The sequence below is a fragment of the Phalacrocorax carbo genome, chromosome 4 (assembly GCF_963921805.1).
Source record: "Phalacrocorax carbo chromosome 4, bPhaCar2.1, whole genome shotgun sequence".
Taxonomy (NCBI): Eukaryota; Metazoa; Chordata; class Aves; order Suliformes; family Phalacrocoracidae; genus Phalacrocorax; species Phalacrocorax carbo.
Window position 1 is genome coordinate 17,133,630 of NC_087516.1, and position 26,014 is coordinate 17,159,643.

A 26,014-nucleotide genomic window follows, 5' to 3' on the forward strand; every position below is an offset into this window, starting at 1 on the left:
AAGAAAAAGGCCATTTATTTAAATTCAGAATTCTTGTAACCTGGTAATTCAGAAAATGTCTCTTTTTTTTAATACACTACACTTCATTCAGCGCTGTGAAGCCTGACACACTGCCAGTACTACCACAGTATAAAAACCTCAGTTGGAACAGTTATTTTTCAAGAGGTTTTTGCTCTGATAGCTTAGTCCCATTTAGACAGCACATTCGAAATGACACAGATGTACGATGAGCAACGTTAAATGAGCAAGTCTAAGCGAGCTCTCACCGCTGGCTTTCAGAATTGAGGTATATTTTCCCATTGTATATTTAACTCCCATTTTTCAAATTCAGATGACGACTTCATGGCTTTACCAAAGAAACCGTCATCTCCAAGACTATTTCTACTATAATGGAAACAGTTTTTTTTATTCTGGAAGGTTTTTTTTCTCCATGAACATTTCAGGGTTGGCTACACCTCACATACTCTGACTGGAAATTCAAGAACTAAGGAGAAAATCACTTTCAGTATCGCTGCAGTTATCAGAAGCCAAAAGGCTAAAATCTAGCCATTCAAAAAGAAAGAAAAAGTTGCAAGCACAGAGAGTATGAAACGACACTGTAATTCTACCCACCTCCACTTACCTTTGCTTACTGTTATCCCTTTAATTTGAAATGTTAATGTGATCATGAGATAAGAAACTATTAAATGTATTAGTAGAGGATTTTATTTCCTGCACCCATACGGCCGCTTTAGAGACACAAACATTTACAATCAGGTTGGCTGAATGCTGGCACCCAACACAAACTGGAAGTGGGTTGCCGAGTTAACCAAAAAAAGCAGGTAAAGACCTAACCAGGACAACCCACACTGCCCCCCTTGGTACTGGAGACAAAAAAAAGGTAATGTTTAAGGTGTTTTTAATATATTTAGAAGGGACTAGCAAAATAACGTAACGGGCTAGGGCACCATGCTATGTCTGGCTTGTTTCCTCCCCTGGAACAGTAGCTTAAAAGTTGTAACTCAATTTCCAAGAACCTGGTGCCTGGAAAACAGCGTTCTGCCTTATGCCACACGCCACTGAGCAACAGTCTACAAGGTAATTAAGTTAACATGTATGAGACTGAATAAAACAAACCTGAAGCTATAATGAAGGACAATGGTTACAGTATGCGAAAAAGTAAACTTTTCATTTGTCAATAAACTTGTTTTCAAATCTTTTTGTTCACCTGAACTAAATTTTGATCCTCCAAGTCACTTACGAGCTAGAGTTTAAAAGCTTCTTCATAAGTCCTTTAAAAAGGAGACTCGGTGCTTCTGAATAGCTGGTTTAGCAGAGCATGTTCTGTGCAGCAGCATTTTCCAAGTCGTAGCTGACCCTCCTCACCGCTGCCACAGCTAAGCAGCACATCAGTAATTCTCAAGCAACTGTCACATTTCTAGTAAAATCCTTGTTGACAAAACGTACAGAACCACAACATCCCAAGGAAGGGAATACTCAGTATACTTTAATATCGCTCTCCCTCCTGTTCTTGGTCATTTTAGGAATGTTCTTCCTCATGCCCATAACTGGAACGTAGAAACTGCCCTTCAGGTCTGACCAGCGGTCCATCTAAGCCTACCTTCATCACTGGCAACAGCAAGTCTTACCCGGGGAGACCATACAAGCCTGCCGTGCATACCTTTTGTATCTCCGCAGCACCCCCAACTGTTGTAGCAGGGACACCAAAGTCCATTCGCTTTAGTATTCGCTTATGGTGCAGTTGTGTATGCAAGCGTTTAACCTCTTTTTGAACCTGCCCATACTAACCGCTTCCACCACCTCCCACAGGACCAAGTTCCAGCAGTTCACTACACTGTACATCTGCTTTAAATCAGTCGCCTACTCATTTCACCTACCGTCCCTGAGCTCTAATACTGCAGAATTTGGAGAGTTGCTGTTGCACATTCACCTCATCTACTGCCTTCCCCGTTCTGTACATAGTCACCCCCCTTCCTGCCTTCTCATTCCCATATTGAAACATCCCCGCCTTCTGACTGTCTCCTTGCAAGACAGCTGCTCAGTTCCCTAACTCTTTTCAGTAAAGTTCTTCTGTATCTTTGGTAACTCCATTACGCACACTCCTCAGGATGGGGAGACCAAAACCGCATGCAGTACTCCGAATGTGAGTGCCCCAAGGCTTTCAGGACCACGCAGCAACACCCTCGATAGATATTGTTTTCAACACCCTGTCGATGCATAACATCGGTGGCTTTTTTGGCTGCTGCTGCAAACAGGAAAGATCCCAGAATTAGCACCAACAGCTCTCTCAAATCATTGTCTCCACAGTGCAACTGCCAGCTCCAAATTCAGTTTCATGCAATCAGTTTGATTATTCCCAACCACCCGGACATATAACCATACATACAGCTATACTGAAGCTCATAGAAGTCCTTCTGGAAATCTTCAGTACCACTATCATTACCTGAGGCAGTGCAATACCACTCAAAAACCTGGAAATTACTGCCTACATTTCTTAGACCACAACAGCAATGGAAATGAGGAGTAAGACTGATCACAGCACAGAACTCTTGGGGGGGGGAGGATGAGGAGGGATGTCACCACCCAGATTGCTGTCCACCCTGAACAGTGACCATTAAGCCCTGCCCTTGCTTCCTCTCCTTTAATGAGCTTTCAATTTTTAAATTTAAACTAGTCTTACAGCAACTTAGAATCTCAAAAACTTAGAAACTTGTAAGTAAACTGCATCAGCTGAAAAGTTTATAGGTTCATTTCCTAATTTATTAGGCACTGAATTACAAATGGCATTAGCCACACCACAGTGAAAATTCACCCTCCTTCCTATGCTGCATTTCTTGTCCCACGCCTAATCATCATACCACCACAAGCTTTCCTCTCCTTTACAGCCTCTGACAAACAACTCTGATGGAATGTTCAGGGCTCAAACCTCATCTCCCAGAATCTCCCCCCCCGCCCCCCATATTCTTTCTTAGCCTCTACAGGCAATTCCCGTAACTTGGAGAGTATTTTATGCTCTTATTACAACAAGGTAGTCAGTGTCATTAATGGTTGTTTTAACAGTAAGGCTATTTGGTTATGACTAATTTAATTTATGTTTTGATATAAAAAACTGATCTCCTCCATCACAGGTCATCTGTCTCCTCTATAAATGCCCTAGCCCTCCTCAGCTTCCTCTTTTCACGTGCAATATAGAATCAAAATACCTTTTCTTTTGATAGCCACAAAAAACATTTCCCTAACTTTTATTTACTACAACTGACTTTTGGCTACACTTCTTTGATTTCCTAATCTCTGATTTCCCCAGTCTTTGCTACTGACCTCATTTGGACTGGACTTTGTTTTCAAACTATCTCTGTTTAAATTCAAATGACCTCTTTAATCTTGCCAAAACCCACTCTCTCCTGTTTCCTTTGGACTCTATATACAAGGTCTCCAATTCGTCTTACCTCACTGATGCACCAGGTTAAGCAGCATGATAACTGCACACAGTTCCCTTTGTATTGCCCAGTGAATGAGACGGTCATTTCAGATCTTACAGCGGGGCTGAATCACTCTCAGAAGGGTCTCTCTCGTTATACTGACTCTGAAGACTTAATGAGTGCTAGCAATGAAGTGCCTCAAATGTGTTTTGGGCTGGTTCACCTGGGAAAGCGAAGTTAATCAGATTCTTGTCTAACCTGCCACAGTCTACATTACTGGTTTAGCTACCTCTGAATTGGATTATCATAATGCTCTTCACATGCACGTCTGCTTGCTCAGATGCTTGAGGTGACCCAGGACAGAGGTCTGCTTACTCACAATGAACAGCTCTCACTGTTTTCAAATAAAGTACATATAAAAACATCTGGCAATGTAAGAAAAGAGCCCAGCTGGTTTGATTACTCCATTTTGCTGCATGTACTAGTAAAACGAAAATTAGTCAAAAGTTTCTAGAAAGTTAGGCATTTCACCAAGAATACATGACAAGCCAGACCAACACCATGGTGGAAGAGCCGCTCCAGCCAGGACAACTGGCTGCCGTCACCACCACATCCCTTCAGCCACTTGTTCTAGCTCTCGCCTGTGGCAGCAGAAACATTCACACGGTCTACAGCAAGATGGATCCCTGACCCATCTAGGAAGGAGAAAAAAAGCTACACCAGGTCTTCACTGAGTTCACCAAGCAGCCGCCCAAAGACTAATGCTGGCCACAGGAAGGCAGCAAGAATGAGCTGGGAGGAACAAAGGCAGTCAGGAAAGACAGTTCTTTTTCACAGCCACCAGCAGCGAGAGGCTCCACCATCAACACCATGTACTGTATTTGATGGTAATCTAGCCAAAGTAATACATTACAGGGGAATTACAAAAAAGTGATCAAATTAAGCATTAGTTTTAAAAATATATATATAAAGGCAATATTAAATTCAAATCTGAGTTTACTGAGTGCTACTCTCTATCAGCCTTTGGTAAAGTTACACTTAGAGACCTTTATGAGAGCACCTTGGTTATCCACAGAACTTAAAGGGAGACCAAACACTTGATGTCTAACAATGCATTCCCATATAAATCTACACACAGGAGTCCATAAATCTTAACAGAAATTGCAAAGTCTTTGCTCCATTGCTGGAAGACAGATCAAGCTAGGACCAATGAATTTCTAAAACGCCAGAAAAGAGTGAATCATCAGAATCACAACTTTGTTTCACTAATACCCTATTTCTTTAGTTACAACACCTGAGAAATACATCATAAAACACTCTAGAAACTGAATCATAGTCAAAAGCTGAAAAGAGCTACTGCTACAGAAATTAGGGAGCTCCGTTTTTCTAACCCTGAAGCTGACAGTACTCCGGGCTTTAAAACAGAAAAGACAGTAAGGAGACTGAACACAGCTGGACAAAACAGCCTACAGGGAAATAGAAACTGTGAAAATGACAAGACATAACTCAAACATTGAAACTGTTCTTACCAAGTTCAGTGAGATTCACAATCAAATGCATTTTAGACATTAAATGAAATCAGCAATTAGAAGGGGTGTATAGTGACAGATTTGTTTTCAGCTGCAGCTGAGAGTTATCTAACTCCAAGTCTCCAGTGTTGAGCAAAACATCGGAAGAGATTCTAAGCATTAGTATACAAACCAAGAACTGAAGTCATGCTAAGAGTAAACAAACAGAAAACAAGCGTGTGGAAATTCATGGTCTCTGGTCATAAAAACTGCATGACATTACTGCTGTGCAACAGCAGTCTGACTCAGACGCAACTAAGTCTGTCTAACCAGTCTAATCACAGCTGCTCTACTTTTTTAGTTTTAGTCTACTGAAAAGGTAGCACAGCTATGGTTAGAGCAGCACTTGCAATCAAAATCTGAAAACTGCATACAAACATGCCTACAAAACAAGTCCAGCAAGCCCTCCACAAAGAAAATCCAATGAAGCTGTGTGTAAGGACCGCTGTTAGGCTCAGTGTTTGTAGAAATAAATCTGAGAATAGGCTGTAGGTGAAATTAAAGTCTTTATATGTCAACAGACAACAAAGCGGTATCTTTATTATTCAAAGATGGCTAAATTCCATGCTGTTGCTTCCATTTTGTTCTGCAAACTGACGGGTTTTCCAACATGATCCCAGAACAAATCTCCTTCCCCGAAAACAATCCCTGATAAGCTGGTGGGCAAAGAAAATTATGAAATTATTCTCTACATGCTTACAGACCAGTAATCTTTGTGCAGCAGTTAATAATACAATCTATATAAGTGCAAACATAAACAGCTTCAGACATGGATTAATTTAAATGAAACAGCTAGTGCTTTCCCTGAAGTTACTTTAGAAATACCGAAAGATACAGAAATAGTTCAAGCTCTCACAGAAATCCTGCTGCCCACAGAGTGGAATAAGGCATTAATTTCACACTGAATAGGCCTCTCATAATGAAGTTTGAGTGAAAATAACTGCAGGGGATTCAGTTACAACAGGTTATTTTGCATTTCAGAGTTTCGCTAGGACACCCCTGTAAGTTTTTAATCAACTTCCTTCTTGAAGAAAACAGTCACAAACTTCTGAGATGCTACTATTTCTCAACAGATGCAAGAAGTCAGACCATGATAGCCCTACTCTCCTGTTGATTTCTCTACAGGAGTAACTGTTCATTCAAAGGCATGCACGATGCTTTACAGGACCAAGCAGAATTTATAAGCTCGCAGCTTCCAGCAGGCAGTAGGAGGGAAATAAATAGGAAGAGGATCAGGACAACTTTATAGAATATTTCCAGAAAGTATTCTGTTTAAATATAAGTAATTCCTTGAGGATATTATGGAACAGCCAAGCTGTAAAGCACTGGACTCACATAAGAGATTCTGGCTTTGTGAACTAACACTAAGACAGAGTATTTTAGGGACAAGGAGAGAAACACAAATGCCTAAACATAAACCAGAGCATTGAGTCTCATATTACTGACAGAAGCAAAAACAGAGGAAAAATAGCAAGGAACCAGATATAAAAGGAAAAAGGCTTCTACCGAGTCTTTGAAGACATCTTTAAACTCAGCACAACACAGGAAGGAGAGTCAGTGAGGGATTTCAGAAAAGGAACCTTATAATTTTCAGGTTGAAATGCGAGAAGATTTTTAAAAGCTGTAGTCTGGATGGAATGGAAGGAAGTAACAAAATGCAAGCGTCTCAAAAAAACCCAAAACAAAACAGTGTCAAAAAAGCACATAAAGTGCAAAAATTCTGGAAGTAAATATGATTTAATACTTTCACTTCTACTATTAGGATCCAATCCAAGTGCATCATCTTATATCAATTTCAGTGGATTGAATACCCAAATGTCAGTACAGATTGATTTACTTGTAGTACCAAAGCCTGTACCCCTGCTGTGGCTGTATCTCAGTAGAGATGCAAACTACCGAGCTGAACACCATGAACTACCAGGGAATATAGTTTTGTTTTACACAATTAGCTCTTATAATCCTGTGAACTCAATTATTATCCTCCTTTCCCCTTCCTTTCTGTTGCACTTACCTGTTTTAAATCCACACATGGAATACAAGTCACACCATGGTTCCCATCTCTAATGCTACGAATGCTTAGTGGACCTAACATAATAGACTGAATTCCAGTGTGGTAAACACTGAAATGGCTTGCACCATAAATGTATTTTATGCATTTATCCACATCCTTCCCCAGCTCAGATCCATCCCTAAGTTCCTGACTCAAGCAAAACCAGAAAAACTAAATTACATTTTCCTTAAGAACACATGATGGTAGGATCAAAAATATCCCATACCAACATTACTATAATATGAGAGGAGATGTTTACATGGCAAAACACATCATTCCTTTCCTAAAAATCACTCCTTTGGTACCAATCTAATGGAGCCTCTGTCTGAAGTTACAACCATAAAGAAAACATACAACTACATGATTTACAGGGAAGATATGGAGAGGGAAAGTGTGTATTAGCTATATGGAGAACTACTTTCTAGCCCCTATTCTTTATGCTCAACTAAACTGTGAGATACATGGACTAAAAATGCTTTCCTAGGTAATACAGGACTGTACTAGTGTTAAGAAAAAGACCCTAAAAGAACAAATGAGGAAAAACTGACTTAACAGTTGTCATTTCGTAATTAATCTGTGATACTCAGTGCTACACAGGCAAGAAAAAACAAGCAGGGTTTTGGTGGTTCTTTTTGTTTTGTTTTCAAAAGTGTCCTTAACCAAACATTGCTCCCCAGAAAAGCGCCACATCTTCATAAAAAGACATTACCGTTGATGTTATCACAGTAGTAAAAGTGTTCATCGTTTAGAGACGGGCATGCAGAAACTAAATCCTGCAGGCCCGCACCAGTTACAGTGAGACAACCCGAGAGGTTAAGGTGTTCCAAATGCGGCAGTCCTCCTCCCAGAGTCAATGCCCTGTAAACAGACAGAAGAACAGTGTTAAGGGCCTGCACAGCACTAGACTGACAAGTACTCTACTATGTCCCCAAGCCACAAACTTAATTGTGTCTTGTAGGAAAAAAAAACACAACCAAAACCCCACCAACCACAAAAACACACCCCCCCAATATATCATGTAGTTTTAGATCTGGCAGTTCCATACCCTGTGAAGGGTACCACCCCTGAAGCTGCAGAACAGACCTGAAAAATGGACCAATTTCTGCAGAAACTAACAATTCCTTCTGACAGACTTAAATGGTAAATCACTTTGTTTATGAATGACTCCAGAGATGACCCAGTATTCCAAAGAACTGCCAAGACGTTCTCTAAACCACCACTGCTTTTAGCAACTCTTCCAAGGTGAGGTATATTCCTCAACCCACCCTGAAAACCTAACACTCCCAAGCTTGGAACATTACACTCCCAAAAGTTTGAGTGTCTTTTTTTGTTGTTGTTAAATTTGTTTTGGAATCCAAATTTGTATTTTCCTAGGGCTGACAGCAGAGCCTCTCTTGGCCAACACACCACCTTATTATTCCAGTGGAATTCTCTATTTTTCCTCCAAGTCCAAGAGAGCTTGGCTGCTGATGCAACAGCCACACCTAAGCAATCACTCCATGTTGTTAGACTGCTTGCTTCTCTGTAAGCTCACAGGGCAGCCAGCCCAAATTCAATCACAAACAAGCTCACCTACCTGACAAGAACACCAGGCTTGAATCACCAAGCAGCAGATTCAAGCCAGGACATAAAAACTGAAAATGCCTTCAGAACATCACTGTACAACCTTCTCCTGTCAGCAGGCAGAAGGAGAACCGTTGACCACAAAACCAGAATGAACTGTCACAGGTTTCTATTATGAGGTTTCACACTTTCCTCAAGGACTCAAACTGTTCTGGTGAGTGCAAGAAGCACTTGTTGCAGCACATTTTCAGCTCTTAAATACTGGTTTTTATCCAAAAAGCACCAACAGGAAATTGGCACCACAACTAAACCCTTTCCATGACTCAATGACCAAATCTCCCTTTGGTCCTAGATTACCAAGTCATGAAAAAACAGACCAATAACATGCAAACTACACACAGTAAGACTTAATCAGCACCAAGTGAAACCAGCAGTACCAGTCCACTCCACCACCTGAACAGCAACAAGCTCGAACAGAAAGCACTGCTACTTGAAGCTTACTCTGAGCAAGACTAACACTGGTGAGTGAAAATAGTACCACTATAGGAGACATTTGAGCAGCTAGTACTTCTGAACGTCAAATGGGGATGAAGTCTCAAGAGGCACAAATCAATGCCAGCCGTGCCTCACACCTTTTCAGTTGACTACAGCACACAGTACAGGTAGGCATGAAGTCTTCCCACTCCAAGAAGCTTTAATTAGCCCTAAGAACTGCAGCACACCTGAGCAGGTGGCTGCAAGTACTCCAGCCTCATCCCATTTTCATTATGAAGCAGTAACTACATTTTTCTGACAATACAAAGTATCAGTGGCAAATATTATCAAACACAGGAAATGTTGTAGCTCTTGATGCCATCTCAGTGTTCAAGCCAACTGTTTTTCTCCTTCTTGAACTGCTATATGAAGTCATTTAACATGATGTTCTGCACACACAAAATTACCATAGAATCATTTAGGTTGGAAAAGACCCATAAGATCATCAAGTCCAATCATTAACCTAGCACTGCCAAGTCCACCACTATCCCACGTCCCTAAGCACCATATCTACACATCTTTTAAATACCTCCAGGGATGGCGACTCAACCATTTCCCTGGGCAGCCTGTTCCAATGCTTAATAACCCTTTTAGTGAAGAAATTTTTCCTAATATACAATCTAAACCTTGTCTGGTGCAACTTGAGGCCGTTTCCTCTTGTCCTACTGCTTGTTACTTGGGAAAAGAGACCTACACCCACCTCGCTACAACCCCAGTTCCCTCAGCCACTCCTTATAAAACTTGTGCTCCCGACACTTCACCAGCTTTGCTGCTCTTTCTTGGACACACTCCAGTACCTCAATGTCTGTCTTGTTATCAGGGGCCCAAAACTACACCCAGTATTCAAGGTGTAGTCTGACCAGGGCAGAGTATGGGGCGGATGATCACCTCCCTGCTCCTGCTGGCCACACTATTCCTGATACAAGCCAGGATGCTGTTGACCTTCTTGGCCACCTGAGCACACTGCTGGCTCATGTTCAGCCGGTTGTTGACCAACACCCCCAGGTCCTTCTCCGCTGGGCAGCTCTCCAGCTACTCTTCCCCAAGTGTGTAGCGTTGTATGGGGTTGTTGTGACCAAACTGTAAGACCCAGCACTTGACCGCATGACCTTGTTGAATCTCTTACAGTTGGCCTCGGCCCATCAATCCAGCCTGTCTGTAAATTATGTCATTATCCAGACAGGCTAAATGAGATGTTACTCCAGCTTTATAAAGTTTCAAGCATATTGACAGGCATAATAAAAAAAAAAAACTCAGTGAAGCAACACAATTTCTTAACAAGAAATCACTAAATATCAAATCTAAAAGCATTAATACTGCCTAGAACAGCAAATATACAACAATACTTGACTTCAGAGATTACATCTAAAAATATGTATTTTTTAAATCCTCAGAGGAAAAGCTGGAGCAAGTTTTCAAGTCTAATACCATAAATATGTTAAGATGCAAAGACAACTTAAAACTCAGAGTTTCTTCAATAAAAATGTTTCTACTGAAACTAGGCACATTCACCCAGAATGACCCAACAAATAAAATCAGAAAAAATGCACTGCAGCAAAATAGCTCAAAAATATCTCCTCACCTGAGAGCACGGTCTGTGATCTGGTAACATCCAGACAGACTGAGAAACTGAAGAACTCGTGCAGTCTCTTCATCTGTTTTTTTACTCCCAGAGTATGCAGAGTCTGTTTTCTCTGACTGCTTAGTCCTTGCTGGTTTTTTACACAGTGCAGAGGACTCTGGAAGTGCTTGAATAGTTCTTAGTGCTGTCCCAGCACAACAAAATGAGTGACCGCAGTAAATCAAGTCAGTAGAAGCACAGTGCTGCTGCCACCCTCTAGTCCTTAAGCCATAAATGTCTCTACTGTAGCAAGATGCAGAACAACTAATATGGGATGTTGGTTCCATAAGACAAAATCCTTCAACATTTCTGTGTCTCCACTCTGCAGCATCTTCAATGTCAGCTAAATCATCTGCATCAAGCATCCACACATAAGCAGAACTGAAGTTTTCTGAGCCGTCAGGTTTAGTCCAATGCTGCTCACTATCTCCTCCTCCCTCAAAGAGATTTTGATTGTTGATTTCACGCAAACAATTATACTTCTTGTTGGACTGCAGACTAATCTCTCTGTTTTTCCACAAAGTCTTAGCATGCCTGTTTCTGCAGCTTTTCAGAATACCCCTGTTATGGTGAGTTGATATGATACCCAGTGCTCTGGACATCCTCTCTATAGCCACATCTGTGATTTTTTCACATCCAGACAGATCAAGGTGGCGTAGATTTTGACAACAGCCAAGTGAAGACCAACTAAAATCAGGGAAAAAAGTGGGCTGGTTGGTTGGTGGGGTTTTTTTGGTTTTCTTTGGGTGGTGTTTTTTTTTTTTTTTTAGTTTTTGTTCAGAAAAATGTTAAGGCTAAATATGCAAAACAACATTTCATAAGTAAAATACTTATATTAATTCACAGAATATTTCAAGAAAATACCCCAGAGACAGGTTAGATTTGACACTCCAAGAGCTGGATATATGGCTAGAAAAACTATGTCGAAAGAAATGTAAAATGAATCATGAACCTGTGTTTTTCCATGTACTGAGACTTAGAAGTCATCCAGATTTGCCATACATTGAACAAATTTTGAAATAGCAGGTGAGACTGCAAGCACAACATACATGTGAAAACAATTTCAAAAAGCAGCTTATGCTGTGTATGATGCAGTTACCAAGAGCCATCTAAGATACTAGGCACGACAGTTAACTTCTCAGAAGGCTGAAAAAAACCTTACTGAATGAGCAAATTGCCCCCCTTCCCCAACCAAAAAAACCCCACCTGAGATGTAACATTCAGTTCAAAGTGTTTTAATAGTTGTACTTTCTAGTATTTGAGTTTTTCAAGCTTGGCTATTTATACATATGGGAATATCAGTGTACTTAGATCATCTATCCTCCTGTCATTTCCCATCTCTTTCAGGGAGAATAGCTGGATTCCTGAAACATATTCTGTGTACAGTATTAATTATTCCATAAAAGTAATTACAATTAGAGAAGTTAATGAAACCAGACTTTTTCATATTAACAAAAAGTCACCCCTTCAGCCTTACCAACTGAAATAGAAATTTGTTCTACAGTAATATTGCACATTATTAGCTATAAAATTATACAGATGATTTAAATGACCTATCCATAGTTAATGTTAACTATCATTTACTTTCCATAAGTGATTACTTATATTTACAGCAAGCCAAACTCTTTTTTAATTACAAATTGGGGTGTTGGAAATATATGAGGAACAGCAAATAATGTTTCACTAGGGATTGCCAAAAGCTCACAAAAATTGATTTCTGAGCCACTTCTTGAACAAGCTGCAGAACATTGTTACCAGCATCCATGCTGATAAAATCTTCTGTGTTGTTAACACAGAAAGCTTGAGAGCACTGTATGATTTAAGTGTTAAACACTGAAACAGCCGAGTTTCAGTATCACAATAAGACCCATCAGTGCAGGCTCTGCATCCATGCACCACCCCACTGACATCAGTGAAATCTCTGGGGTTATTACATCTAAGCCATAGAGCTTCTCCCACCATTTGATCCGTGTCTTATATAGCAGTATTCCAAACACTACCAGCTCTATTGGACCAGGAGCTACCATAACTGAGTGACTCCGCAAAAATCTATGGACAGTTTCAAGTTGTTAATACTAGAACGCAACACAATTACTGTTATGGATAACTACACGCTTATAGGTAATACATAGCCAATAGTGAAGACAGAGCATTTTACATGGCCATTACAAAGTTACACACTTCGCTTCTGTTTCCATTGTTTTGTTAACTCTGGTTTAGTTTAGTTATGTGTGAACCTTGAATGTGACGTCTCTATTTCTCTCTGTATTGGCAATGGACTAAGACACGTTTGAATGTTTTTCACACCCCAAAGAGCTGGATTCCCCCCCTCCGAGGGAAACAACAGTTATCTAACCTTTCAAATGCAGAGTCCGAAATATCAGTTTGAGTGAGATCCAAATATTCCAAATTGGGACAAAGCTCCAAGATCTGTCTAACCTGGAGAAAGAAAGGAAAATAATCAAACACATAAGCCAGTAAGGCTGCACACAGTGTCAAGAGACAACAGATGAATTAACATTCTCTTGAATTGCAACTCATTTTCACTACCTGAACGTTTTAAACTCAGACACATCAGTTATTAATTAGAGGCTGCATAGCCACAATTATTAAATGCCAGTTTCAAATTACATACCATTTTGCTAGACACTGCAGAACTATAGGCCAATACCAGTGTCTTCACTGAAGAGCCTACATGCGGGAGGACATTATGAATTAAGCCATGAAGTAAACGTTTTTCCATTTGTGCTATATTAATAGCAAGTGAATCTTCAGCTGCTTCTTCTGCAAAATAAAACCAGAAGAGAAAGACTTAAAATATGCTTTGAGTCATTTGGAATTCACATTGCCATCTTACATGAAACAAGTTATCAGGAAATTAAAGAAGGCTTAACAAGGCGTAAGTTTCAGAAACTACCTTACATTAAACTTTTGCTGAACTGTCACTCAACGTACTACTTAAGCCCCATCTTTAAAAACTATCTGCTTGTCTTTCTGGAAGTCGTGAAGAGTTTTAGCTCCGACAGCAAGTAAAAGCAGTAAGAGTCTTAATAGTTATCATTAAAGGACTTGAAGAAATATTTACTACAGATTATGTACTGCTCAGGGCTGTCTGGGGCAGCTGTTTCCACCAACTTGCCTTATACATTGGAATATTATCTCACGGAGCAATTCATATCCTGTAGTATAACAGCTTAAGGCAAATTTTAAATTAAGGCCAGAATGCTTTAGGATGCAAGATGATTCATCCAAACTTCCTGAACAGATGAAGCGTAGCGTTTACCTCCTCCCTAATTCCAGACACATCCCCATAATTCTTCTTCTACCTGCACTTATGTTTGCTCTCTCCTAGACAAATTAATTCAACTCATTAAAACCAGCTGCCTGCTTCTACCCACCATCACATGCCATTCCTCATTTTCTTCCACCCAGCTGGGAGTCAGGATGACATGAACATGAGGAAAGAGAACACTCCTTTCGGAAACCTTAAGTAATTGCTAGACAGACCTTCCTAAGTTCTTTTCTACCATGTGGCTTAAAAAGCATTTAATCTAGACAGAATGTAAGTACTATTGCGTTTGTCATTATTTTAATGTACTGTAATCAACTATGAAAAAAAAAATTCTGTATTTTAAACTAATTTTGCAGAAAAGATTCCATTTTAAACATTTATTTTTTACAGTTCTGTCATCTTCAGGGGAAAAAAAATTCACCAAAATCAGAATTTACCTACCAGATTCATCTATGTCAGCATCTTCATCCCATTCCTGGAAAGCACGACTTTCATCTTTTCTATTTTTCACCCATTCCTCATCAGGTTCCATCTCAAGATCTGCTGCAGGACCACTATACCAATCACCTACTCAACCCCCCCAAAAAAGAAGGAAGGGGAAAAAAAAACAGAAAGAAAACCAAACAAACCAGGAATTAAGACAAACTTCTCATCACTGCAGAAAATGGCAGTAATAAATTCTCAGCATACTGCGACCTGACCTAAAGATATAAATTAATTTTTCACTGATCTCAGTTAAGGTCGGACTGAACCTTGACATAATTAGCATTTGATCTATATTTTAAAGCTTCAAAAGATTCCTGGAACAGTTTCAGTACTGTTACAGAACTCACAGCCTATTATGCTATTCCGAGACACGCCTGTTGTCCTTATTTTCTTAGTAAGGACCAACATGATTGCAAAAGTAACAGAAACAATTACAGAATATTTGGACTACGTAGGTGCTGAAGTTCTTTCTGGTAGCTAAATTAACTGTCAACTTTTGGTATAACACTTGGTTTAAGACATTTCTGTTTTCCTCTGGAATCTCACAAATATACAGTCAGCCAGGATGTATATTATTAGCCTGTTTTTAGCCAGTGCACATGGCAACTCCAGGATCAAGAAACCCACGTTCCAGAAGTAGCCCACTTAAAACAACTATGCAATACTCAATTATAACATACATATGACTCAAATCAATAAACAGTAATTTTTTAGAACATCTGCATGAACATGAATATCAGTAACAGCTCCACTGTTTTAGCTGGTATGGCACCCCCTTTCCACAAGGGTTAGTTACTGCACAAGTGTAATTTACTTCTAGTTTGGGTATACTGTAGTGTTGGGCTTGGTATAAGCAGGTCTGCTGCCTCCCTCAGCATACACACGCTTAAAACAGAAACAGCTTATCCTGCTGTCTCACTAGAGAGGGATACTACTACCCCCAAAGGAAGAACAATCCCTGCTAAGTGGTTTCTAAAGGAACAAGGTTTCTTATAAGAGCAACCCAGTGACAATGAAATCTCGACTGTCAATCAACTGTGAAGCAAAAGGTTTCGGTAACATTTCTCATCATCTTTAACTCATCTTTGTCATATATAAAAAGCCTCAGAAAACCTCTCTGTATTAGGAAAAAAGTTAAATTTTTAACTAAGCCTGTGGTTTTACGTTCTTTTTTCCCCCCTCTGGCAGTAAATCCTATTTGAGAAGCTTCCACCCAGTTTAGAGCAATCGTGCACAAACAACTGTAATCGTATAGGCAGTACTTGAAGAGACTACCTTCCTGTTGTCCCGAAAACAGGTTTAGGAATATCATTTTAAGCAGTTGCCAATTATCTCTTTTGCATAGCACTGAATCATCAAGACAACTAGGTTTTAGACGAAAACTATAATTTAACAGTTTAAATGCTGAAACCTGTTCTCTCCACTCTTTTGCAGCTCAGGGACCAACCTATTCTTGCCGGTAAGATCTATCCAACCAAAAAAAATTAATTCAGGCCCAAAACTCATAACTCCTCTGTGCCTTGTACAGATTTTACAAGCCATAAAGGTCTAGCCAGAAAGAAGATTTTAGCTTTTATGTAACTCGAATTTTAAGTTATATATTGTTACCGTACTCTCTTAAAATCTTACAAAGACACATAAAATACAGTTTTTTAAACAGCACAGATGGTCTCCTTTTTACTCAGCTACACTGACTTGGTAGCAATTGTGAAGCCTGGAATGCCATAGTCCAGTGATTTTTTAACACTCAAATATGAACAAATACAAATAGAAATATTTAAAGCTACAAATACGCTCTGACTTGTAAGTGGCCTCATTGGAATACACAGCATCTCGTCTATTTGAACAAGTACTTTTGAAAAGGTTACAATTAAAAATTTTCCTATTGAGAAGTAACAGGAAAGTCTGAGAAACAGAGTTATAAACAAAAAACCCACCACAAACAAAACTACTTACTCTTTACTGCAGTAGAAGTTATTGAAGTAATATATCTAAAGAATTAACAGTAAAGCTAACATTCATACAGTTTTCTTTGAAGTGTGAACATAAACAGCGAGAACAGATTGTGAGGAAATCTTAGAACTCCATTTGTTTGAAACTTCCATTCTGCAGTGATGTCTGAATCACAAGACAGACCTCAGAGGAGAGCATACTAGTCAGGAACTAACACAAGTAGGTAATATTATTTCTACCTAGTAACCTAATGAAATAAAAATATTTCAAATAATTCAAATCCCCTTAGATTCTTAAGTCATAATTAAGATGATGTATTAGCGAATACACTTGTTAGCATTCATACAAGCAAACAAACCTCAGTAAAACTAATCAACAGTTTGTACACAAGAACCACTCATGAGTTACATCCAAGACAACTTTTACTTTCTTAATTCTACAAGATAGAAGTACATTTTGGGGATTTTTAACATTTAAGCAAGTTACAGGGCACTACCCTTGGCAGAAGCATGCTCAGCTCTCAGGTTCATTGTACATGACAGCCTATACTAAAACATGCTCTTCTATTGGCTCAGAAATTCTCATAATGGACATGCTGTCAAAGAAAGAATTAAATTTAACTTACCTCTGGCCCAACGAACTGGGTAAAGATGTTTCCAGAGAGATCCAGTTTTAGCCAGCTGTGACCATTCAGTGCTTACTTGACTACACTGACATAACTCTTGGGGGTTAAGGTAACTGAAAATGGTCAGCATTACTTCAGGAGGAAGATTAGTAATATTTGTAGTGTGCCCTGTTACTTCGGTTTCTGAAACATAGAAAGTGTGTGTTAAGTGAAGCACAGCCTCACAGCTTTAAATAATAGTGGAACTCACATTTTGACTAGGACGATGAAAAAATCGTGTCTGGAAAACAATTTTAATAATTGTTTAGGAAAATAGTTGAAAAAATACAAGTCACTTCGGCTTTAAAAACCTTTCACTGTGATACCACCTTAAACAAACAAAGAAACCCCAGCTGTTTTCTGTTTGCCATTTTCTCAACTTGCTAGTTTTTTTCCAAAACTGGGAAAACCCAAGGGTGCAAGAAGCCCTGGACAAAAGTAACCACCTGCTACTCAAACACAGCAAGATAAAAGCAGTATCTGCTATAAACTAAATGCTTTAAAAGAATGCCGTATATCATAGATTATATATACACACCTGCTTTGCCACATTCCCAGGAAACAGTACTAGCACACAGAATCTACCAGCTGGGACCACTCCCAGTGAAAGCGCTCAACCTCTTGCCTGGGACACAGCAAGACATCCACGCTTAACTCTTTGCAGCTGTCTCATATTTTATTTCTAGCTTTAACTGCTAGCATGGACAATTTTAACTTCCCAATGGTGACAAGCCATTCAGGTTGGAAGGTAATACTAAGTATTAGGTTAGAGGCTAAAATTTAGCCACTGTAATTAGTACTTCAATGGACAGCAGTGGGAACCATCTCCAGTAGCTCTCCCTTATCACATTAGTACAAGGAGAACTGCAAACTGCATAAAATAACAAATGAAATGCTTTGGTTAGCGGGGTTTTTTGCTGTTTTAAGAGAATTTTTAAAACTTTGTTTATGGACAATTTACTTGAGAGAAAGTACTTCTAAAATAGTTTTCAGGAGTCCTTAGAAATAGCACATTTCACAAAGTAGTAGGGATTTCATTTTAAAGTTAGGACTTAAAGTATGTAAGAGTAGAGTGAGACATAGATCAGGTTTCCTTTCACAAAGAAGCTCCAGAAGCAACCATAACGTAAACTTTACTGTGTGATAGTCTCTTGCTATTTCAAAAAAATATAATTAGATACAGTTTCACTTGATAAATCAATATATTTGTATACCTGGCAAGTCGCTGCAGGCAAACAACAGAGAATGCAGCAAACTCACTAAACCATGCACACTGTAAATGTAGTAACTACACTAAAATGCAGTTAGAACTATGCAGGACCTCAAGCTGCATTATTTTCTTCCTTTTTTTTTAAAAAAAAAAAAAGGAGGCAGGACACATACTTTCTTCTCCCTAAAGTCTAGAACACAACCATTGCAGAATTATCACTCTCCCAAAACTGCTATTCCAGCTAGACTTAACAACAAATAATGCCATAAGGCTACTTCTGTCAAGTTCATCTGTTCAGACTCAACAGTATTTCACACCATGGGCCATGATCTTTTTTGAAGGTTTCACCTGGAGGGCAGAAAACGACCAGTTCAGTTCATAGAAGTCAAGTTTCATAAAAAAAAAAAATCTGATTACAGAGTAGTTTTTCAAGTTCTTCTAATAAGAGCACCACATCTTATCAACACCACAAAGCCAATTCATGAGGGCTTGCTCTATTTATCAGGCTAACACCCACTATTACACTTTTCATACGGTAATTCCCCTTCTTTGGGGCATCAACCCGTCATTAGTTAAGAGTGAAAACTGCAAACACGGACAAAGTCAGCTGCTCCAACAGTCATAAAACAAGCCTGAACTGCACTTTAGTAGTTACCCATTTATTCATCAGGAAAGCTAGTTAGAGAAGAACACAAACTAAATATCTACTTCCAGAAGGCACATTTCATCTGACCTACTGACACGCGGCATGGATTCATACCCTTGCATCACTCCACAGACACAGTTTCTTCCTCTCTGATTCCTGAGAGGCCCAGGGAAGTTAGGCAGTGGAGTTGGGGAAGGTGAGATGCTTTTAATTTGTAATATTGTCAATTGGCTAACTATTCTGTGTTACTAAACCATCAACAGAAAAGCTTACCAAACAGTCCTAAAAACCAAGAATTAAATTCAAGATCTGCAAATATAAAATATAATCTCAATGGAAGTATGAAATTAGAATTAATTAAATTTTTTTTTATTATATCAACTATTACCAAGGGAGGGAAGGGAGAGGAAGAAGGTTGAGAACAGGCAAACAGTGAAGTAGTATCTACATTACACCCTGCCAAGAAGCCTGTATCAAACAGTGAAGTCCCTGAAGTTTCAAAAGTAGTTTGAAGAAATTCCCATTTTATAAAAACTATCTTATCTGCCAGTACATAACTTTAGGTGTGTCACCGGTGCAGCTTTTTAGATAAAAATTGCAGTCCAAAAATTACTTTAACTTTAATTAGATGCTTCACCTCGATCTGCCTTCTCATCCACAGAATACTTAAAGACCTTCTGAAGCTCTTCTGCTTGATTCCACTTACTGAGACCTCTGAATTCTGCAGCCTCCTTTTGTGAGCAGTGCTGTGCAATTACTTTCTTCTTAATATCTTTCAATTCTTCGTAAGTAAAGTATTCCATCAACATTGGCTGAAAAACCTAAAGCAAAAGGGGAACAAAAAAATGTCTGGTGTTGACAGAGATAGTCGATAATGCAACACAGGCCTACCAACACAGAATTTCCTGTTTCAAATTCTCTCCAAGTATAACATGTCATACATTAAGTAAACCTAAGGACAAGATCATGGAAGTTTTGAGTTCCAGTCCTCTGCTTCCCATGGATCACTGCATAGTCTCAGGCAAGCTGTTTTAGCTGTTTTAACCGTTTTCCCCAGCAGAAAAGGGAAGTGATTAAAGTTGCTTAAACTCTATAACTTATTGAGGTACTCACATGGAAGGCAAAGAGGCAAGGAAAAAAAACATGAGAAAAGATTTCTCTTGGACAGACTTTGGAAGATTTACTCTCTCCAGAAGATGCCTCCCAGTTTTTGGAAACCCATAAATCATCAGACTGGCAGTACTAGTCTATGTTTCAAATGTAGGTCAGAGGCTGTTTGGGAGTGTCAGCTTGAGTCATGAAGCACTGATTTGCAGGACTTTTTTTTTCCTTTAAGTTTTACTACACATCCCCTTAAATGACTACCTGCTGCAAACAAATCCCAGCCCCAGTGGACTTTTGTTATAAATTTTTTTAAAGGGCAAGAATTTCATCATAAATGTTCAATATAGTGACTGCTTCAGAATGTGTCACTCTGCAGTCAGAGAACAGAACAATGACACCACAGTCCTGCATGCAAATTGGCATAGTAATAAAAACAGAGAACTGTGGAAAAAAAAAAAAAAAGAACCTCTAAGCCCTTTGTATCTATTCAGTCATTCCAAACCCCAAAGATGATCAGCATAATATTTGAGGAAGATTTTTACCCACCTCCTCTTCCTCTTTCATATGAGGAAGGAAATCCCTGGTAAAGGCTTCCAATCTCTCCTTCAGCTGTTTCGCATAGTTCAGCTGTTCATATTCGTTCTGAAAAGAAAGCAAAGATTTATTTATTTATTATCTAATCTTGTCCATTCACTCAAGGGTTGAACTGTTAAATAAGCCAGTGTTTCAAAGAAAAGCCCATTATGTCTTCCCCATGCATGCAGCATGCTTGCTCTATTTCATGGTAAGAATGTGTTCGCTTACAAAGTTTCACGACAAGCTGACAGTCTGTATTGGCCTGTTACTAGACAGAACAAAGTATTCCCTTCCTTCCTGATTCTGTTACCAGATATGAACTAACTTGTCTAATCACATCTTTACTTTGGAGCAAAGACTGAAGTCTACCAATCTATAGTCTCACGCAAAGTTCAAAGTAATAAGAGTAATCCAAGTATTTGCATGCTTTGCGTAAGAATTATCCTAGGATACAGCAGTTCACTTCATCTTTTAACTGCATAAATTCTACATTAGTTATTCTACAATTCTAGCTTCCAAATTACAATCAGGATTTACAGCTGGACATGCTTTATAGATATTTACTTTGGAAATGGAAAGAACTCTTAAAGTAACTGACTCTCATATGTTAATCAGACCAACTTCAGCTATCAATCTGTTAGTTTGTTCTCTGTGCCAGTAATAAGCAGCTGGTTCTGAAGTCTGCCCATTAATTGCAACATACTGAAGTTCCTCACAGCTCTTACAGTAAATGTTCTAAGTTGTTTTTTTTTTTTCCAAACTTCTACATCACAAACATCAAGAAATCCTGACTATTATGGAAAAAAAGCTTAAGTGATCAGTTTAAATTGAACTAACCACAATCACAAAAAAAATTACAGTTAACCTATCTGAAGAGAGCTAAAGAATCTGTTTTTCCACACTTAAGTAGTCAAGTAACAGACTAACACCAGCGTCCTATCAGAGAAGCTACAGCACAAAGCCAAGTGTTAGATTTCCCTTCTCCTTCATTTTCTGATTCATTAATGGAAAAAACTTAAGACAAATTTTAAGGTTTACTATGCACAGGGAAAAAAAAAATATTTACAGGATTCCCAGGTCCAAATGCGCTTTAGATAGTAAGATGAAACCAATTAACTGCATATTTAATATTCTTCTTACTGAAAATAAGGACCATATGTACTAGAAATATAATATGGCATGAAAAATTATTACTGGGGACTATAGTTTTTAGAGTGCAGGAAGGGGGAGTTGAGTTGGGTACCCCAGAGGAAAGACACAACAGCATTCAAGTAGGATTCTACTGGAGAAGAATTTAACAACTTTAAGTCATGGAAAAGCCAGCTGGAGAAATAACATCTAGAGTTTCTTGAGGACTGGAACATTAACAGCATTACTAAGCAACAGATTACTGGAAGGAGTACATGACTCACTAACAGAATAAAACAATGCCTTTTTTTTAAGTCCAGTAATCATCCCCATTTGTGACAATAATACAATCCTATGTGCCACAAAAAAAATAGATACTCAGGGTTTCCTAAACAAATTAATAAGAAACATTATTTCTATAGTCAGAAAGTGTTCTAACCAATTAGCAGAGGAGTCTTTGTACTTGAAACTTTCATGTTCTCTCTCCAAAACACCTCTGATTACGCAGTGATGGACTTATGTCACAAAATACACCTCTGAAAAGAATTTTTACTAGAAATTTAGTAACTGTGAGGAATGACAAAAGAATTTGTGTTCTGGACTGGAGAGTTTTCACTACTGTATCAAGAAACCACAAATGTTTCTTCTTCCTCATTAGTTTATTTGTAGAGAGTATTAAGAAGAGTTGAGGCACACTAATATGTAATCACAGCATGTTTTCCTTAGGACGCAAGTCCTTCTTATAGTGTACTTACCTTTACATTCTTTAACCCTTTCTCAAAGAGGCTAAGCATCTCTGAGAGTTTGTTGTCCGAGTGCACATTGTACACTGTCCGGCTACGTTGCTGAAGCAAACCAATGATACACTCATTTTCAATCTGCTCATGCATTTTAAATTCTTTGAATGTGGCATAAAGTGATTGCAGAAGAGCCCGAAAATCATTGTTGTTGGAGAAGTTGGTCTTGGAAAGCTAGAAGAAAGAAAAGCTCATAAAAAAATCAATTAAAATCATGTCAAGGTCAAGTTAAATCCTTAGAACAGGTATTAGGCTCCTGTTATTCATTGCTCCCATTACTTATAAAAAGCTGAAAACCTTCAGTTTTATAAAGAAAACTGGCGAAAATAAAAAATGAATTTGCAATTTGAACAAATTCAAAGACATCAAAAATGAGAGTAATGAATGCTTTTAATTCCAATCTTCAAGCACCACAGATAAAAATCAAAAAGATTCAAGTGCATAGATAGGTATATACATACACGTCTTCTATCTGAATAGTAACTTTCCTGTAATTTGTCTAATTCATGCATTAAAATAAATTTAATACAACTTCTTCCAGAAGTGGGCAGAATTAATATTGGCATTTGAATACTAGGGATTAACAAACATTTATATAATATCCCTATTAATGACTTTTGAATTTTTTCACAGAATTCATTATTATTTTAACCTTCATGACCGACTTGCCACTTGATTTTTATTTGTTAACAGGAACCAACACAAATTCTACATAAAAACCTCAAACTTGTTTTACAACTTCCAAAAACTCATGCATGGTCATTTCACATATGGCTTACTGTTTTAATGAACTGTAAGAGGAAACATTCACACTCAAATTCTGTTAACTCCCCAAAATAAGTTAACAGAACAGTTTTACAGTGTTGTGGTTTGTGAATGATGTTTAAGTAAACCAAGGAATTTAATTGCACAATTCTGTTTTCCAACGGCAACTATGTAACTGCATTTCCCATCCCAGGCTCTGAAGAACAAAAAAATGAAGCTATGGATTTTAGAAATATCACAAGGAATGAATAAGAACTACAGAAGTTTAACAAAGCATAATATATGCAATAATGTGCGTTACATTTAATCACACAATTTCTGAAGGGAACTGCCTCATCCCACGTGGATGAACAGAGCTTAAGAAAACAGCATAGTATGATAACTTTTTAAAGGAAAGTCATCCTTGAGAGAACAATGCAGTTATAGCATTAGCTTTAAGACGCCTGTAAAGTCGAAGTTGTTTTTAAGGAACATAAACCAATCTTGTGAAACCTTGTGGTAAACAAATGTAGAAAGATTTCCTGGTAGAAATCAAGGCACTCTCCACACCCTGGCAGGTAACTAAAAGGCATAGCCACTTCCCCAGATCTACATTTTAGTCCTTACCAAGAAGCCATTATCATAGCACCCTGAGCCTACCTTTAGGGACATCATTAGCCAGAAGGAACACCGAGTCCCACCAAGTGGACACAAACTATACTAGCTGTTAGAAAAGGTTCCTAAAGGACTGAGAACCAACAAATTGAGACAACACAAAGTTCTAGGTAAGACAGTAGTGCTATTTTTACACGTGTACTGTCACCATTAGTAACGTGTTTTAAAACTGTATTTTCCTTTGGTGAATGTAGAAAATTTTTATTTCCATTCTTATGTTTTATTCCACGTGCAGCTTCAAGAATCCTAGCCTACAGCAACATACAAGAGCAAGCATTCTAAAAATATAAATATTTTAATTTAATTCAGAAAACAAGCCACTGGAGTATTCAGAAGAGTTTTATTTTATAAAGATTCTGGAATCTAAGTGTTTTACTAGAAACGGGAATCTGAGACATATGTAAGTTTTATGTATGAACATATATATCAAAAATAACCATAAATTGAGAGATCTAAAACTTCTATCATTTAAAAAGCCCAAATGCACTTATTCATTCTGACATTGCATTGCCACTTCCTGGCAATCACCAGCAATGCAAACGAAACACACTGGGCATCTGCCAAGTCCTTACGCAACTCCAACTCAGCTGGGCCTCCTGTATATTACATGGTGTACATCTGAGCAAAATTACTATCACTATGGGAAAAACCCACATTTACTTAACCTCAATGGAGACAGAAAATAGGGCAAAGTTAAGGGTTGGGGTTTTTTTTCCCCCAGTATCTTTTAGACCAACTACTGACAGGTCAGAAAAACATGATGTGTGTTAGTGATGCACTGCATTAGGATTTGAAGCATGCATTGTTATGCATGTATCACGAATGGGAAAAGATCTTGGCTTTGAAGACCTTTTCTATCCTCTGCTAAGCTCAGAGGATGTAATATACAGAGCAGTGGTACTACACAAAGCTACAGGCTAGACTTTACACACTGAAAAGCAGAAGTCTGAACAAGCACAAGAGTTGGGTGCAGAAATACATCTTCAAGATAGCCTCCTCACCTCCAGCCATTTGTGATTCAGACCTCAATAATTGTGAAGTTTGATTTCTGATGTAGTATTTCTCTTGATCAAGGACTACCTCAAAATTGGTTCCTTCTTACCTGTAAGGATCTACAATACCTGAAGTCAGTCCCCAAAGACCCTTTTTCCCAAGAACCCCATTTGCTCCCAAATGCCCAGCATACAAAATACCATCTTCTCATCCTTCTGACTCAAAACCTTTTCAGGACTCACACTTCTGTTGAACCTACCTATTACCATCCACATATCTGGAATAAATTTGTGCACCTAATTTAAGAATTCCTGTTATAAATGTATTGTTATAGAAGCTACTGTAACATGAAATGCTTGCATATTCACATCTGCTACTAAGGCTTCCAGCAGATATCCAAGAGATTAGGAACTATGGAGAGGATATTGAAGTTTAATGACTGTACTTGAATCAGCAATCAGGTACATTAAAAAGGTCAGCCGAAGCTGAGGAAAACTGGCTTTTCAGAGGATAGGTAGCCTAGCAACAAAGTCACTCGGTCAGATCTGTAATTTCATTACCAGGACTGATAAGTCTTACAAGGGGGGAACCAAGACTATTAGCAGACAGCAGCTGCTATACTCCAAGGTCCACTTTTCACCAGGTCTACACAAGAAAAACTAATGCAGGAGTTCAGTAGTGCAGAAAGAAAACCACCACCCCAAAAACTCAGACGGAGAATCCCAAGAGAATAGTGAGGGGGAGGAAATGGATTGCATTAAGGATATTTGCTGACTAGTCAAAAATATAAAGCACAGTGCACATGTGATCCCCAAGCAGGCTTAAAGTACACCGCACTAATCCGATTATCACAGCCACAGGTGTTAAGAGATACCTGGGAGCTTTCTGGACTTTTTAAGACATTAGATTTAAACAACTGTAAGCTACAGCACAATGGCTTTTGTGTTTGGAATGCAAACTCGAATTGAGGAGCCATACCACAAGAGTGATG

General features: G+C 38.6%; 1 protein-coding gene and 1 long non-coding RNA gene across 2 annotated transcripts in view; both read right to left on the reverse strand.

Moving 5' to 3' along the window:
* FBXL5 (F-box and leucine rich repeat protein 5) overlaps positions 1–26,014 on the reverse strand; it is a 37,122-nt gene that overhangs the window by 685 nt on the left and 10,423 nt on the right. Inside the window, exons 2-10 of the mRNA XM_064449164.1 lie at positions 22,570–22,785; positions 20,657–20,752; positions 19,644–19,827; positions 17,112–17,294; positions 14,489–14,614; positions 13,391–13,539; positions 13,112–13,194; positions 10,717–11,442; positions 7,747–7,895 (exon numbers count right to left, since the gene is read on the reverse strand). Of these exons, the coding sequence (XP_064305234.1) occupies positions 7,747–7,895; positions 10,717–11,442; positions 13,112–13,194; positions 13,391–13,539; positions 14,489–14,614; positions 17,112–17,294; positions 19,644–19,827; positions 20,657–20,752; positions 22,570–22,785 (1,912 nt within the window). The remainder of the gene's footprint in view (positions 1–7,746; positions 7,896–10,716; positions 11,443–13,111; positions 13,195–13,390; positions 13,540–14,488; positions 14,615–17,111; positions 17,295–19,643; positions 19,828–20,656; positions 20,753–22,569; positions 22,786–26,014) is intronic.
* Positions 348–7,740, reverse strand: LOC135313040 (uncharacterized). The gene is made up of 2 exons (XR_010372603.1): positions 4,498–7,740; positions 348–4,465 (listed from the first exon to the last, which is right to left on the reverse strand). It is a non-coding gene; the product is annotated as an uncharacterized LOC135313040 (long non-coding RNA).